Source organism: Alexandromys fortis, unplaced genomic scaffold, assembly GCF_014885135.2.
Source record: "Alexandromys fortis isolate MF-2015 unplaced genomic scaffold, M_Fortis_MF-2015_v1.1 scaffold_33, whole genome shotgun sequence".
Lineage (NCBI taxonomy): Eukaryota > Metazoa > Chordata > Mammalia > Rodentia > Cricetidae > Alexandromys > Alexandromys fortis.
In genome coordinates this window covers 9054757-9073370 of record NW_026067917.1, presented here as the reverse complement: position 1 = coordinate 9073370, position 18614 = coordinate 9054757, and the positions used below count along the sequence as shown (strand labels likewise).

The following is an 18614-nucleotide window of genomic DNA, read 5'->3' as shown; positions in this document are numbered from 1 at the left end:
TGTGGAGATGATATGTTTATTTTTGCTCCATCCAATCCTAGAATCCGGGTAGTTCATTTGTGCTCGGCAGCTGCTGTGCGGTGCGGCACACCAGCTTCCCTTCATGTGTGAATGTTTCTCCAGAACTCATTTGCAAAAGAGCCATAGCAATATTAAACACCACATCCAAACCACTTTTAAACACACAAAGAAATGGGAAAACACATCAGAACTAGACCATTGAGAAAATCCTCCTTTCAAATTTACTGCCTGCCTCACGTGCTAGCATAAAATACCCCACCAAGTCCCGTTTGTGATCCATTTGCAACAATCTTGATTTGCTTAAATTGTCACATTCTTCTGGCACATTTCTTCCTAAATGTAAAACGGCAAAGGAGTCTCCTCCCTCTTCATTATGGAAGTGCAGAATTTCTGGCTTGTTTATTCCTAATGGAACACTTGAGAAAGAAGAAAAATATATAAATATCTCTTTCAGAAGATTAGTTGCCTCAATCTTTTTAAAAGAGAGGGTTTGTTTGCTTCTCCCCATGGTAAACAACTTGGGCTGCGTGTCGGAGTTTTCCATTGTTAGATTAATGCACCGTTCTTTGCTGAGTTAGTCGTGTGGCTCTAAAACATCAGACCGTCCATTTCTAATTTCCTCCACATTCAGTGTCCCCGCATTTGACTAGGACGGTGGTAGTTTGAGACGAAATCTAAGCAGCTCCATGAACGAAGTGTTTAGAAGAATCTTCAACTCCACTCTAGCCTACTGAGCCAGAGTCGTTCAAAGTTCCAATCGAACAAAACAAAACTCGTCTACTCCTGTTCTTCAAGCAAAGTATTTGGGGGCAAACAATGCCGTAAGTCCTTTATTTTAAGGCAAGGGTATGAAATTTTGTCTGACCTGCTGGGAAGCAATCTTTGGTAAGAGCCAAGTCATAGGATGCTCTGGCCAGCAGGGGTAAGGGAAGGATCCTTTCAAATAAGCAGCTGAGCACCTGCTGGTCACTGCACACCTCAGGTACCTGTGCAGTCCTTATACAGAAGGCTCCAGAAATCCCTCTGATTATAAACTGTGTCTCTACGTATTGTTACCATACAAATGCCGCCATCAAAAAAAAATGAGTTTAAGATTCTAATAAAAAAAAAAGAGGAGGTCCTGTTTTTAAGAAACTATTAAGAGAGAGTGGGGGGAGGAGGAAAGAAAAACCAAGCTGTGGCAAAAACCCTAGGCTCAGCAGCTTTCTGGGTGAAATGGTGGGATGTGACTATGTGATTTATAATGAGTAAAGGTATCTACAACATACAATTTTCTACCTAGCTGCAAATAATAATTCATAGTGATGTCCCTTCCAGATAAAAGACCTTTGCTATGTAGGGACCCGTGTGGTAAAATGATCATGATAAATGTCAGACCAGCGCAGGTAACGGCTTTACAAACCATTAAGATTAGCTGCCTCTTTCTTCCGACGATAACAGTAACCACGCTGTGACTGTACGTGGTAATAATATCTCAGTCCTGATAAATGCCGGGGCAGGCAGAGGTGTTTATCATTCCCAGCTCAGAAATGCTGACTAAAGTTGCCACGTGTTGCCTGTTTTCCCCTCTTTCCCAATTGTTCAATTTGGAAGGGAGGGGGAAGCTGAATCATAAATGAATTTATAACCCATTTCTTAAAGGATTTTGCTGTTTGTTTAGTTCAGAGCTGCCCTCCCAACCCCCCCCCCCCCCTGCTCTCAGTATTGCTGTGAGTCCAGGTCAAATAAACTGACAAGGAAGCTACTGTCCCAAGAATTCCCTCATCTTCAGAGGTCTTTTGTTTAGCACGAGTGTTCTAGATAAAATTTAATATGGCTTGCCTAAAAAGCATCTTTAAACTCCGAACAGACGAGGGTTTCTAGGATTGTGTTTTCTTTCTGAGATAGATTCTATTAATTTCACGTTGAGACTTTAAATCCCTGTAAGTTTATTCTGTCTACCGATGGAAATAACCAGGATGTAAGAAACTTGTATGAAAAACTCAAACCTGGAAGACTTGGATTTCTAATCTCAGGAAATGTACAAAGAGAACAATTAATATAAACAGTCTCTTAAGTATTTGGAATGTTGCTGGTTTACAATGAGAAAGAGCTCAAACAACTCACAATGCCAAGATGTTTTTTTTAAAAAAAATATTTATAAAACCAGATATACATAAACATAATTTAAAGAAAAATTACACAGACCTGAGTTTCAAAGCAATAAACTAGTGAGCTGTTTTGCTTTGTTTGTTTTGCTTTCTTGGCACAGCTTCTCCCCTAAGAATGACTTAGTGTCATTGGTAAGTTACGGAAATGTGCTTGGCCGCCGTGATCCTCCCAAAGCAGCAAATCTCTAGCAGACTTCTGCTCTTCCTGTAAAAACCACTGATGGAGGTTCAGATGCCACCTTGCGCTCCAATTCGGACAGAGGCATTGCTGTGAAAATGAAGGGAGCAAGTGTAAGGTTCAGCTTACTCAGTAAAGTGCAGGACCTGAGTTCGACACTCAACACATGAGATGAAAAACCAAGCTTGGTGGTATCCATGTCAAACACCAGTTCTGGGGAGGCGGATGGCCAGAGGAACATACCCGGGGCTTCACTAACCACTCAGGTTAGTCTGAGTGGCAAGCTCCAGAGAGACCCTGCTCAAAGAAGCCAACAGTACCCTAAGAATGATACCAGATGTTGTCCTCTGGCATGCACACACGTGCACACACATGCACATACACACACACATACACACACACACACACGAGTCAATTTTAGGTTGATGAATTTTAAGAAATATAATCATTCTAAAAGTAATTATTCCCTTTAAAAGTTACTGAGAGTCTTAAATGTCAGTGTTCTCCAAACTTCCTTCCCACATAAGGTCAGTCCACCAGGAGTCTCAGAATAACCAATACAATTCCAGAAAAGAAGAAAAGAGAGGATTTTTACTTACCATGAATGTATTTGAGGGTACATAAAGTAGTTAATCATGATAATCATGAGGACCTTCCAAAATGGATTTAAATAGAATTTAATCTCATTGATTTGTGAAATTCTAAGTTATTTTGAATTTTTTTTTTGCCAGGCAAACTAATACCTCAGAAGCTTTTTTACCTCCACAATTGCCTTGTATAATTCCTTGACTAAGAAGAAAGATAAAATGTTCATCAATAGCTGTATTTTTATATTTTTATATTTAAACATCGGTTATGGCATATTGTGTTTTGTTGGCTCTCTGGGTCAGAAATTGACAAAGACACAGACCAGATCTGTACTAGCCATGGACTGTACACTTGCCCTGCTAAGTATTACTTTATTCATTTGTATGTATGCATATGTTTAGCCCACTATAAATTATTTAAAAGATAAATTTACTTAACAATTTCTGACTCTTGACTGCCAAGAGGAATAAAGGGCAGATAAGAGATTGATCTTACGATGCCCATTAGCAAGGCTTCTAATTGCATGATGATTTTCACTTTTGTGATATCTGCTGTCCCTGAAGCACCCCATAAACCAAGAAATGTTGTATTTTATATTTGAGTAAGAGGAAGGTGTGTTTTCAACGTCTGCATCTACCTGGCCAGTTTGACTGGAGATAGCACGGAATGGCTACCTCCTCCTGCATCAGGACCAGAAATGGCCTCTAGCTGTGGTAATAAAGCAGCCAGTGAGCAGCTTCTGGACTTAAGGAATCGATGGGCTTACGACAATGCCCTTGCTAGAGTGTTCTGGGCCTTAACATTGACGGATGGTAGAGAGTTCCCATTGTTTAAATTCTTTTCATAAAAACTAGCTTATTTCAGAAATAGGCAAAACCCTGATAGTTTCCAGGTGAAACAGTAACTACAAGGAGATCTAGGTGATTTGTGGAAATCAGTTGGCCAGATCTAGTTATCAGGTGTGCCCGCTAAAGAAGGGAACAATCCTACTTACGTCACATGGATTAAGTTCCAGTTCCAGAGATGGCACAGCTTATCAGTCTTCAAACTAAATTTGCCAGGTGTCTGAAGATGTCAAGAATGCGCCTTCCTTTTAATTAACTTGCTTTCCTGGGTTCTAGAAAGGTCTAAAAGGAGCACAGAATCTCACAAAAGTGAGAGTTGTCAACCACAGATCAATTTCCAGGCCGTGGTAATGGCTTGGTGCTTTACTGCAATGCTGCTCCTGCTTCCATGAACTCTGCTTATGAATTTTAACCAAATAAATTCTGATAGTGGGCTTGTTTTCCGATTATAGATCTATCGTGTTCTGTGATTTGTTTCTGTTTTTAAGAAAGTACCAAAGGATAGCATATAAGAAAAAATAAAAAGAAATAAATAGTAAAATAGATGGCTTGGTATGGTTTCAGACGGGATCTTGACTAATGAGATTCCTGTCTCAGAGCTGGTAACAATCTAAGAAAGTTTGTCCAAGTGAAAATTACTCAGTGAGCACTTAGCATATATGAATGTGTGGTAAAACATTTGATTCCATAGAAAACCTGCAGCCTATATACATTTTGCTGTGTTTTAAAGACTACGAACCTTCCAGAGTATAAGCAATTTACCCATTACTGTAAAGCAGAGGAGAAATTCTCAGTCACTTTCGTCAGTCTGCGCAATGATAAACCACTTCTCTTATTTACAACATAAGTTTGACGCAGGTGAGGTTTAAACCTCCCCCTTAAGCGTCTCTTCCTAAAGTGAATGTATGTTGCTTCAAAATATAGAACAAGCAATTGTTATAGTTTGGTGAATTTCTCATCTTCATCTAAAATTTGTCATTGAAAATGTGTTATGAAGGATTTATTTTATCAGTAGGATAGCCTGAAATGAAAAGGATGTTACCTGATGATATTTATTGCTGTAAATGACAGCCTCTCAGCACGTTCTGAAATGGCCACAACACAAAGAGCGTAACTCAACCGAAACTAGAGGATTGCCGTACTCTAAACACAGCCCGACATATAATAGTTTCATACAAGACATGTTAATGTTCCAGAATACACTTCAGAAGAACAGCTGCACACAGAGACCTCTTTAGCACACAGGGTTATAACGATCTTTTAAGAATTATAGACAGTCAGATAAATAAGACTTATGTGAATTATGTACTGGCAGAATCAAGACTTTTCATTCCCTGGACCTATATAATGTAACAGAATCTATTTCAAAATGTGATTTAATATGCATCTATAAATAAGAAAAATAAGACCGTGGATGATAAGGCCAGAAAGTGACTGGAGGTTATCCATCCCAAGGTTCTTGACTGGGCCAAACTCTTTCCATCATCGTATAACTTTATCTTATCTCTTTTCTATAAAGCATTTGATTGTAAATGTGCTTCAGTAGTAACCTTTCGCACAGATAAATGCAAATGTTACTTTCATAAATCGTATTTTTTTTTAAAAAAGTGACCTAAGAACCATTAATATGGTGAACATAAAGCCACATTCTTACCATAACTTTGAAGTCTATTTCACGTCATGAAAGATGTGACTTCTCCAAGGAGCATAGAAACGTGTCTGAGAAAGCTGATTTATTGCTCTGGTTTGTTGGAGTTTGAGAAGACAGGGCTAGCAAGTCCAGAGTTGACAGAAAATTCTTCAGAATTTCTGTTAGATGGCGAAAATGAATGCAGAAATGTCTTGTGTGTGGTTGAAGGTTCCCAGTTTAGAGACTGGAAGCATGAGCTGGAGGCGGGGGACTAAATAAAGATAATTGGAAACATAGAGCACATCTAAAAATCAGGGGCGCTAGAACAAAAGTAGAATTAAGTGCAGCAAAGGAGAAAACACCGCTATTTCCAAAAAAAAAAAAAAAATAGTTTCTGATTCTTAACATACAGTTTTGCTAAGAGGTCTTCAAGTCTCCATAAAGAAAATGTTCCTTTACTTTCTATAGTTTTAACAATAAGTAGAGAGAGTCAAACAACACCATAGTCTCAGATTTTGAGTACTTCACATGTAAGAGAAACTACATGCTAAGAGAGAAATGGCAGAAAATCCTGTCATTTGTGTGTTCATGGAATCAACTGAAGACTGTTGACATGGTCATAGTAAGCTGTGTATGATTCGTAGTTCATAGGAACCACTCCTGGCTTAAGGAAGGTGATCCCAGAGCCTAGCATGACACAGTATAAGTCCGACTGAAAAACTGTTATTTTAATTTTAATGTTTCCATTGTGTTTTTAGATGCTTTCCCACTTAGGCACGTTTATATTATTTACATGCCCTGAAAGGGTTATGTGGTGTTGATTTAAATGGTAAAATGTTGTTTTCTTCTAGTTCTCCAAAAAGATTTTGTTCAGACTCAGTTGTCGGGAAAAAGAGTTGTTCCTCATTCGTATTTCAGTCTTCTTTAGTCCATTGTGCTTGTTTCCCTTGGTATAACTTAGCCACAAATATCTACATAACTATTCAATTGTCTGATTCCTCAAAAGTAGAAAAAGAAGGAACATTTTATAAAAATGCTTTTAATGTAAAATGTTTCTTATAGACAAAAACCACCACAGTTTATAAACTTTCCTATGTATAACCACTCTCCAATTATGTCAATCTCTTTGGCCATTACAAAAGTATTTAGCATGTTACCTAATGCCTGGCTAGGAGAGCAGTTGCACATGGACCAATGGACAAACAAGCTGAAGAATCAGTAGCGAGGAGTGGAGAGATGACTCAGTGGTTAGTAGTACTTCTTAGGATCTGAGTTCACTTCCCAGCATCCTATTAGGCAGCTCAGACAGCCTGTAACTCCTGCTCTGGGGGGCCTGATGCCCGCTGCTGGACTCTACAAGTACCAGTATTCTCTTGTGTACATAGCCTTTCCCAACACACACACACACACACACACACACACACACACACACTCACACACACAAATAGTAACTACATTTTAGTGGTTACTGCAAGAAGATAATTGCTATGTGCTATAAGCGGGTGAACTGAATCTCAAAAATGTTTTTATTGGAAGATGAGCATTTATAGAGTACTTAGTTTCACTATTGTTTGTGCAAAGTATGTTGAATACTATAGCCTATTCCATAAAGCTCCTCATTTGGATTCTAGTCAGAGAATAAGAAATGTGTATGTGGCCACAAAGCTAATGTCCTAGTTCAGGTTACTATTGCTGTGATGGCCAAAGAAACCTGGGGAGGAAAGGGTTTAGTTGACTTCTGCTTCTACATCACAATTCATCATCAAAGGAAGTTAGAGCAGGAACTCAAACAGGGAGCTGCTGCAGAGGCCACGGAGGGGAGCTGCTTATTGGCTTGATCCTCCTGTCCTGGTCAGCCTGCTTTCTTAAAGAACCCAGGATCACCAACTCAGGGATGGCATCACCAAAAAATGGGATGGGCCCTCTGCATCAATCACTAATTAAGAAATGCCCTACAGGCTTGCCTACAGCATAGTCTTAATGAAGGCATTTTCTCAGTCGAGGGTCCCTCCTCTCTGATGACCTCCGCTTGCTCCAAGTTGACATAAAGCTATCCAGTACAGCTATAAGAGGCTATTAAAGAATTTAAAGTAAGATCCATCCATCCTAACCCATGCTTATCGCTTTCATTCACTAATTCATTTCTTTCTCATTGAATCCATTACCTACAGGTAGAGAACTCACTTTGCTTCAGAGAAAAATGCAGTTTGATGGGATGGGGGATTGAAAGGCATTTGTGCAATGGAAATGCAGTAAGTCTTGCACAGGTGACTATACAACGTTAGCTACAAGGCATAGAGCATGCCTGGATAGTTTTGACCAGGTAACTAGACCAACACTTCCCTGCCGTTTTTCTTGACTTCATTGCATGTGGTCTCATATTCACTAGGGCTCTGTGAAGCACCTACAACAATTACACAACAGAGGGGCTACTCTACAAAGAGGTGTGGTAACTGCTTTTTTATTCTCTTCTTTTTTCCTCTTTGTATACAAGTCGTATACTATTGGAACTCTTAAAATTAAGAACAATGGTAATTCTTAAAGCTTTGACTGTGGGAAGCGTTATTTACAGACCTTTGTGGTTTTAAGAGGGAAAAGTAGAGCTTTCAAGTAGGGTACCAGTAGGAAGACAGCCTTCACTCCACTTTAGCAAAATACTATCTTCAGTAGGACATTCTCTTATAATGCCTTATTAAATGTCTTTTTCGCAACACCGCATAAGAAAACGGTCAGCTTCTGAACTGATTCTTCCTTAGCCTACTATATAAAATCCACGTATCAATTAGCAAGAGATTAAGTATTAGGGTTTTGGAAGGACATCTTTATAGGAACTATTTGCCTTGGTATCAGTGACCCACCGGCAAAGGCTTTAGTACACTAGGGTTCATTTTTATATGTCAAAGAAACCCAGGTCTTGCTGCTTCACAGAGCCATTCCTTCTAACATGTGTTCCATGTTCAGAGCCTCAGTTCTCAAGCTCAGCTCTCAGTGAAGACTTCTGTCTGCATTCTCAAGTTTTTAAAACTCCCAGATGACTTTGGCTCTGACTGGTCAGACTTGGTCATATGGCCACCCCAGCTACAGGGGAGGTTGAGAAAGGGACCGGTTGACCACACAGACATGTTACCTTCCTGTTCACAAAGGTATTATCATGCTAAGGAAGAAGAAAATGGATACTGTGTGGGTGTCCATATCATGTACTACTTTCTCATACGTCATGAGTCCAGAAAAGAAGTCTTTGGAGTTCTGAGGAGCATGTGCTAGACGTGAGAGAGAGAGAGTTTATGAGCTAGGGAGACACCCAGTTCAGTGGGAAGGAAGTGTTAAAGAAGAGTAGATATTTACACCTCTACCCTGGAAGGCCTTGGCTACCGTGACACTCTTACCAAGGAGGGAGATTCATTTTCCACGCACCACCTCTCTTTGACAGGAGCAGCATGAGGGAAGCAATCAATGGGGTACACACTTTTGAATAACTACCTCCTGACTTTTGAGAGATTTGCAATGCTCTTGTTTTATCAGCAAAACCAAAATATATGAGGTTAAAATACACAGAGATTATTAAAATTATATTTTCTGCTCCTTCAAAAGTGTCCCCCACAAAATCAAAACCACGGTGGAATATTTAGAATAATTGCAGCATATTTATAATTAAGTCACATTGTGTGTCCTTATGCCAACCTCTGACTTCAGAAACATGAACTCACTATCTTCCAGTCTTGAAGGTTAGACATCTGCCGTCAGCCTCACCAAACATAACTCTAGGTATCGACAGGTTTGTTTTCTCCCCAGGTTCTGTATCTTTGTCTTTTCCAGCAAAGGCAGCTTCTCCTGCATCAGACACCCCTTCTGTGTTCTCATTGCCCTATTACCTTCTCTCTAATTCTCATCTACTCGACCGCCTGTGATATGGAGCTGAGAGGTCACATTCCAGAAAGGTCTCCCTGTGTCAATTCCTAACCAGACTGCACCTTTAAAGACTCTCTTACCAAGGATTAGAGGCCATGAATGTCTTGGAATGCATTATTCACCCCATGCTTTGCAAATAAAAGTGTAAAAAAAGTAATTCCATATCTAATCTCAACAAAAAGATTGTACCAAAGTCACCCTGTTACTGTTTTTGGTGTGCTTATAGTCTAACTTATCATCAAATCGAGAATCTCACTACAAGAGGGTTGGGAGCTAATGATCAGTACTGTTGTTAAGTCATAGTCTAAAAGTCTCATCAGAAACCCTTTCATATACCTGTGGAATCTTTGTCTTTCCTAATGTTTCTTTTCAATTTCGTTTCAGAAAAACAAGACCATAATGCAAAAATTGAAGCTATAAAGTCTCTGGTAAAAGATCTCCCTCCACCAAATCATGACACCATGAAAATCCTCTTTGGACATCTGACTAAGTAAGTTATGCAAGTTTTTGACTATGTTATATTATAGTTGGTACTGACATGGAGAACATTTGACCTTGTATCTCTAAGACAAAGGTTCCCCAATGCGTCCATCAGAGATCTCTACTCTACCTGACCTCAATCTGACTGAGGAGCCTGAAAACATACTCAAGATAGGAAGAGAAACCTGAAAAGGGAACTTCTGAAGGCTTCTATTTTTCCTGCATTTTTTTTAAGCATGAAACTGTTTGCTGACCGACTGTTAGAAACATTGCCAGGGCCCATGATGGTTCACGTTGACTTTTGCTATCGAAAGCCATGGGCAAAACATGAAATGATTCAGACATTGGAATACAGCTCCACCATGTAACAAATCCAATGACCAAACTTACATGACTTACGCTCTCTGAATTCCACTTAGTCAAGGCGCTAGTCAGGTAGTCAAGCTAGAGAGGAGTGGTCCAGGAAAAAGGAGGCAAATAGAAGGCCCAGAGGCCCAAATCTTCTTGATACCCATGAAAAGCAGAAAGCAGTCGGGAAAGGCCAGCACCAAGTGAGTAAGGAACGTAGACTTGAAAGCAAAAGTCTCACATTTCCATGTTAAATAAGAGGAGCCACTGAAGAGGCTCAGCTGAGGGAGTACAAGGTTTCTCTGACTGCCGAGCAGAGAATAGAGAACAATTATGAAAGCAGGAATGCCACTAGCTACGATCTCTAGTAGCCTAGTTCGAAGATAGAGGCAATGTGAAGAAGATCTTAAAGCCGTGGTTCTCAACCCATGGATCCACACCCTTTAGAGGTCAAAAACCTTTTCATGGGGGGGCGCCTAAGGCCATCAGAAAACACAGATATTTATGTTATGATTCATAACAGTAGCAAAATTACAGTTATGATGTAGCAGCGAAAATAATTTTATGATTGGAGGCGGTCGCCACAACATGAGTATTAAAGGGTTGCAGCATTAGGAAGACTGAGAACCACTGCGTTAGAGAGAAATGAGTCAAGAAATCTTACCAGTGGGTCAAGTTGGGCATGCTGTTGTTTGCAGCATAGTGGTAGAAAGGAAAGAGAGACCATAGGTACCCCTTTGGGTTTCTGCTCAGGCAAGCTGAGAAATGATAGTGCCATACGGACCGATGGGCAAACCTGGTGGAGGAATGGGAAGAACAGGCTTGAAAGCTCTGTTTGGGTCATGCTACATCTGAAATAACAGCTCTTGCCTGCTGTTGATATTCAGTAAGGCACAATGCGATACACTTGGTGACGTCTGAGCTCTCTACAGGCGTAGCATCAGCGCACTGCTCACCGAGCAGTGAACCAAAACTGCAGTTGTGCTTTGTGAGATTAAAGTTGCTTAATCACCTGAATAATGCCTGAAAACTATTCAACTCGTTCATTCAATCATTTTTAATTGTGAACGCAATACATGCAACTGCATGCAAAATCTGTAAGCAGCAGTGATGAATATACATTCAAAAGTGACATTCGTCCCCCTTCCCCCTCCCCCAGTGACTCTTAGCTTGCTGAGCAGAAGTAGCTAACTTTCTTTCATGGATCCTGTAAGACCTCTTTCTAACCACATGCAAATGTATGTGCGTATGTTGCTTCTGGTGCTTTCGTAGAGCCCTGCACACATTATTCTTCAGCTATTTACAACCCATGTGCTGTCTTCTACTTCGTTAAGCAGACCTGTCTTATCACTCTAAGGATAACGCTCCAAGGTTTTACTATGTCATAGCCTGCTAACGTAGTACTTGCCTTAGAGAACATATAAGAACCTAATGTATCACCTTAGTTGTTCTCTCAACGTTCTGAGCATCTTTCATAGATAGGATGCAGGATACAATAGGAAAAGATCTGGGCTCTTAAACGAATAGAAAAAGGAAACTTAGAGCCAAATTGTTGGTCTATACATTGTCTCAGGCATGGTCTTAGACATCTACAGCTAGATTAAATAATATACAAAATCTTACAGTTATGAGAGTTAAATAGGAAGATGTGTAAAATGTCAGACACGAGACTAAGAATTCTTGAGGTGTTATTATTTTCCTCTCAAAATTTTTATCTAGCATGGAAGGAGTATTCAAGTTTCAGTTAAAAGCTAGATTTCCTAGTAATTCGAGATGGACAAAGTCACAAGACAAATCAAAATTACACTATTTAGTACTTAGATAAATTCTGTCTTAGTGTTCTTGAAAAATAGCCATTACTTAGTCGCAGATAATTTTGACTGAAAGGAAAAATAAGAATAAGACAAATAGTAGAATTTTGAAAAAATAAAATAAACAAAGATTTGGCTGTAAAACTTCCCTCCGAAACACACAGAATCTGTGTGCTGAGGCGTGCAGAGATGCAGTTCCTGTATAAGCATGCTTCTGATATCTAAATGGATTTTCTAACTTAGTTAGACCTTTTGTTTAGCTCAGTAAAGCTGGAAATAGATATTTTAAACTAAGATTTTTGAGATCAGACTATTCTGTTACCTCAAAGCATTCACATCTTGAGATTTATCTTTATGGGGGAGGAAAATATGTTATTTATCATCCACCAACCTTTCTTGGGTGGTGTGGCCGTATTCCATCCAGTACCAAGTTATAAACTGACTTTAATTATGCATAGATGTGTGTACACAATTATATCTTGCTAAGCATTTTTCTAAGTTTTTGATAAACAGCCAGTTGTGGTATGTCATCAAAGTCTGAGAAGACTAAATAGAAAGACTGTTTAACCTAAGTTTAAATATGTTCGTGTTTGAAAGAATCATTAGGATGTTTTCTTTATTCTTGATGCATTTGGTAGTCCTTCCGCGAATATGCCATCCATACTTGTGTGTAGCGTTTAATACAAAATATGTGTGTCTACTAAAGTTTGTTTAGTGAAGGGGAGGGAGCATTATAATGTGCCAAAATTCCACTTGACCTCTATACTCTACAGTCAACGGAGCATAACTCTGTTTTCAGAGCTGTGAATTAAACACTGCCCTCAAAGCAGAAAAGCTACCAACTGGGAAAACTTGCTACAGCACAGCTGGACTAGAAAGTGGAGGGAAATCTTCCCATAAAAGCCAGAACCTTTACAGGGTTGTGATTATACTAAGCATAATGTTATTTAATGACTGCATAGGCTCAGTAGTATCAGGGTCCGAAGTCCTCATTTGTAATTGAACTCAAGGTCAGATTCTAAGCTCTGACTATCCTATTCTAATTGAACTCAAGGTCAAATCCTATTCTCTCTCTGCTCTTGCAAAATAAAGGAAAGAATGTCTTCCTAAATCGTACCAGAAACAGTTTTCACGATTATTCAGCATTGCAATTTCAGGGTTCTTTTCCCCCATAGAGAACTGCATATTTCTAGGATACAGAAATGAGAGAGATAAAAATGATGCAGACGCTTTTTCTAAAGACCTTAAGTTTAGGGCCAATTCCTACTGTCAGAGCCAGAGACCAAAAATTCAGAATGAACAGTGATCTGAAAACACTATCAGTCAGAAAATGCATGAGTGGCCACTTTGATGAGTTGACATTATAGTGCTGGGACCAGGAAGGTCCTATGATACCTTCTGAATGATCATGTGAAAACCGAGTGCTCTCTCTGTAAAATATGTCATAGGTGACTAAAGCTGAAGCTAACAGGGGCAAAAGTTGTAGGAAAACGGACGGCCTGTTTCTTAGTGAGTCGTGGTTGGGGTGTGAGCCAATTAAAGGAAGGGAGATACAGAGAGTCAGGAATGTATATGCAGCGCACAGTTGCACTGTGATCCTCCTGTAGGAGAGTCAGCTCGCGACGGCGTGTCTGATGGCAGAGAGAGCAGGAAAGAGACTCTCAGAGACCTATGGTAGCGTAGTTAGACTTGAGTACCGGGAAGAATTCATCCAAATCTTAAGGGAACAAAGAAAATGAGCTTCGGAGTCGGGCAAAATTCAAATATTTAGCCAGATTTACTTTGTGGCTTGCATTTAGGAAATCAAAAGTAATCTCTAAAATTTTTTTTTTTTTTGTCAGGGCGAGGTGGGACAGAAGTACATTTAATTCTCACTTAGGTACACATTATTCAGGAAAAGTAAAAATCTTTCAGAAATGGGTATTTTTAACAATAAATTTCAGTACCGGAGGATCCTACCTAAGGCCATGGGTTCAATCTCCAGTCGAATAAATAAATAAATATATAAATAAATAAATAAATAAATAAATAATAGAATTTAAGCATTTCTGAAGAAAAATATCCTTACAAGAATATAATTGCTGCTAACTTTTAGATGCAAATAAGTTTTCTTGAGGGAGATTTGCACATTATGAACTAGATTAAAGGAGAGTTTTAAAATCTTCCCTTTTGCATTGACGCTATGAAAATTGCCCAGCTGTTCATAGAATTCCAAGGTGGAAAAAACAAACGTTTTCAGCGAACAGGCAGATCTCAGGGAAGCATGCCAGTTGAATGCCGTGTTAAAAGAAGCAACTGTGGAGCTGTGGCTACTTTGTGAGGGAGAACTGATATTTAAAGCCGTTGTGGTCTTTATGGATATTAAAAATATTCTGCAAAAGCACGTCTGAGGTAACTTAGATGATGATGACCTAGAAATAGGAGGGTTGTGTGTAGAAACCAGAGTGAGGAAACAGTGCGTCCACCGGTTCTTTACAATGGCACTGTGGGTATTTCTGATCCCCAGTGGAGGTTAGATACCGATAAAACACATACTTTAAAACCAGGGGCCTCCTTCTCTCTTTCGTCTGGTCCTCGGGAGCATCGTGGGTGTGACTCACTTCTGCCCATCCAGGCTTGGGACTGCTCTGGTCTCCTGTGCTTTGGAACTGGATGTGTTTTTCTGTGCTGTCTCCTGGCACTACACTCTCTTTCTGTACACTTTGGTCTTCCACCCAACCACAACACCTGATAGCCAAAGATTTGCAGACTATGAGTATTTTTACTGGAAAAAGAGGAACGTGTACAAATTGTTATTCTCTCCCCTGTCTCTCCCTCTCCCTTCCTCCCTCCTCCCCCTTCTTCCATCCATCCATCCATCCCTCCCTTTCTCTCTGTCTTTTTCTTTTCTTCAGGGACAAGGGTAGCAAGTAGTTTGGAACAAGAAACATGGTGGCTTCTTTGCCTGTGTGTTAGAAATGTCCACCATTTGGAAGAGCTAATGTGCTTCCAATAAACACGAAACTCCTCAGCTGGACTCTTGTGGGAGAAGCTGGTCTGAGCATTAAAACTAATTATTCAGATTGTGAGGTGAATCAACACTTTTCAACTCTCCATAAAGATTATTAAAATGTTATCAACTTAGGAGACATCTTGCTAAAGAATTTCTAAGATTTGTGAACTGGGGACCAAGGTGCAATTACCCTCCCCATGTTGAACCCTTCTCCTAGAAGAAGGCTTTGGGAGATAAGCATTCAAGGTGGGAGTGAAATGATTCCTGGGGATCTTTAGACTTTGCGTCTCAATAAAGTATAGAAAACAGTAAACTTAAAATTGTTACTGCCCTTTCTATGGCTGTCTTCCATCATGGACCAAGGTTCACGCCCACAGGGGTACTGGCCTCTGAGAAATAAAAGTTTTAGCCATTTTCTTCTTCACCATGATTCTTGGCCTTGTCCTAAAGAAAGGAAAGAACTGGCTTACTCAAGATCTCTCCTGCTCCCTGTGCTTGTCAATAACAGTTTATTGAAACACACACTTGCTGTTTATATATTTCCTGGAATTTTTTTATCCTATGATGCCAGGAATTAAATAATCGCAGCGAGTTGAACAAGATTCAATGCACTTATTCCTAATTTGTCGCAGAAGAAAAAGTGTCTGTCCTCTGAATTCAAGGTTCAAGGCATGAAACCAAGCAAGAGTGGAAATTTAGCTTAGAAACCTCAGAAGAACACCTTTAGAGCGCATGACACAGAGTAGCTTTAATTGGATCTATCCATTAGGTAGGCACTGTACAAAAGCTAAAAATGATCAGGTTTCTTACATAAAATAAGATAGTATTTGTACATACCCAACGGTATCCTTTTAAACATGAGTTTAAATCTCTCTGGATTATTCATAACACCCAATATAATGTAATAATAAGAAAATAATTGCTATTTGCTACTATTTAGGAAATAATGACAAGAAGGCTACTCTGCACATGCTCAGTAAGATGTAAAAGCAGTTAAACAGTTTTCATCAGCAGTTATTGATTCCTCTAACATAGAACTCGTGAGCACAAATGGCAAACTGTACCACAGTACCAGGGCATCGAGGACCACAATGTGAGGGTAAAATGTCCTCCAGAATAAATAGACTTATTAATTGTAAATAGAAATAAAAAAATGTAAACTCAGAATATTGTAGATAAGGTAAATTGTGAAGAAACCCTAGTATTATAAAGGAGTTTGAATTTCAGGTCAACTGTGGAAGGACTCCCAGTATGGAAGTAAAGCGAAAGGATTGCATTGGAAGATCTAAGCAGAGAAGAAGTGAAACAGTCTGAGATATGAGTAGTTAGATGTCCAAAACAGGATAAAGTTAGAACAGAGCAGGTCAGTTTCAAGAGCCCCAGGGAAGCACATCCCATAGCACTTGCTCTCCAAGTGTGTGAGTAGTGTGACCTTTCCAAGAGGGTTCCCAGGCCTTGAACTAGCTGCAGGGCAATGCCTGTAACTCGTGCAGGTAAAGGAACAAAGTGGATGCACAGGAGGGCCTGAAGTTAGGGCATCATGTGATTTAGTCACCGCTTATAGTCCTCTAGCAGAATGTAGTACAGAGGAACCAATATGTCTTTCCATAAGTTTGGAAAGCATCACTTTGAAGAAGGCAATGGCACAGGGCCACAAATAACCCCAAGGGCTGAGCTGACAGAGCATCCTCGGAACTTCTCACGGAAACATGGCCTTAGAAGCTCTTGGAGATTGTCAAGCATGTTACAGAAAGAAAGTGTGGCAGAAGCAGAGGTATTACATTTCGTGTGTAAGCCTACTAATTCCTTAAAAGAGGCCTAGAAAAGGCTCAGTGAGAAAAGTATGCACCAGAGCTTAAAATAAATAAATAAACGAAACAGAAGTTCTCATGATAACAGACCGTTGGGTAGATTTCCAGCCGTGAGCAGATACTGTTCTTATCTTCACCTCCCACGTCCAATAAATAAACAGCATTGAGCAAGCAGGATGGAGATAACCTGTAACTCAGTCTCTTGAAAATGTTGGTGAAAATAATGAAAAGCAAAAATTGACCTCTTTTGCCATGAAAGGGTTGACCACAGGCTTAAGGAATGTAGCTCCTTGAGTTCCTGATGGTGCTATTTGCAAAGACTTGTAAATACAGTGTGCCCACAAATGTGTGCAATCAATGGAATTCCCTGACCTCATTGAAATGGCAATCACCTGTGAAGCGGTGAGTGGATCCAGGTGAGAGCTTAGGCCTGAAATGGTAGAAATCTGACGTAGTTCAGATGAGGACTAGGGAATACCCCACTTTAAGTAACTCGTTCTTCTTAAATGCCTAGCCTCATCTGATATGCCACCCTTGCCGTGATGAAGAACACCCTCTTCTGATGACAGAGGGGCCAAGGCTAGCCTTCCAGCATCAAAAGCGAGAAGGCGACACACACAGGGCTAGCAGGTTGCAGCCACACTAGGACACTGTGACCCCCCAGATGGGAGCAACTCTAATACCACATTATAAGGTCACCATTACTTGTGATTTTTTCTTTAAATTTTAGTATTATCTGGAGTTAGTAATAGGTCTTAGAACCTGAGGATTTATTTTTACATCTTCCTTTGACTCCCTGCTGAGAGAATGTTTTTTTTTTCTTTTTTTCAGATCTTTTTTTCATACAGTACATTCTGATTATGGTTTCTCCCCTCTACTCCTTCCCGGTCCCCACTACCTCCCCTCCCCATTCAGATCCACGCCATCTCTATCACCATTAGGAAATAAACGCATCTAAGGAAAAATAATAAAATAAGTTAACACACTTCCAAAACAAATTTGAATATGAAAATGTAACCTGACAGGAAAAAGTCAAAGAAAAAGCACGTGTTCACACACACACACACACACACACACACACACACACACGCACGCACGTATCCCCTGAGAACACCAAACGAGAGGTCATAATACACAAAGGACCTGTAAGGTGGGAAGGGAAAAAATCTCCCTGACTAAACATTATGAGACAATAATCTCCACAGATGCCTTCCAGTTCAAATGTGCCCATTGCTGGGCTAGGGGCCTGCACTTAAGAGTGGTTTGTTTCCCCAGTGAGACTCCTTAGGAGAAAACTAACTTTTCCTTTGCAAGTGGTTACCAATTGGAGGTAGCTCCTGAGTTAGGGATGGGGGGCGGGGGGAGGCATGTGCCCATGTCTTTCTTCAGCTCTCGGACCACATCTGGTGCAGGCCCTGGGCATACTGCCTCAGGGTCTGTGAGTGTGTAGGTTTGCCACTCCCATTGTGTCCAGAATGCCTTATGTCCTTGGTGTTCTCTACCCCTTCTGGATCTTTCGTTCTTTCTACCTCCTCTTCCAGAGTCCCCTGATCCTGGAGGCAAGGGATTTGATGGGGACAGGTCTTTTAGGACTGAATATTCCAAAGTCTCTCACTCGTAAGAGAATTTATCAATCCCAGCTCCTGTTATATCAATCCCAACTTCCCTATTGATCATGTTTTTCAATTCCAAAAGACTTCATACTATCGTCAAATATTAAGTATCAGGTGAAGAAAGGAGAGAATAAAAGAGGGATAGAGGGAGAGAGAGAAGAGAGATTCGGTGGGGGGAGAAAGAAAATAAGAATAAAAGCAAGGCATGGATGAAAGAATGAGGACTCCTAATTGCAAA

At 40.1% G+C, this 18614-nt stretch overlaps 1 protein-coding gene across 1 annotated transcript in view; it reads left to right on the top strand.

The window, feature by feature from the left end:
- Arhgap15 (Rho GTPase activating protein 15) overlaps positions 1-18614 on the top strand; it is a 591259-nt gene that overhangs the window by 521534 nt on the left and 51111 nt on the right. The window contains exon 13 of the mRNA XM_050140010.1: positions 9706-9811. Within this exon, the coding sequence (XP_049995967.1) occupies positions 9706-9811 (106 nt within the window). The remainder of the gene's footprint in view (positions 1-9705; positions 9812-18614) is intronic.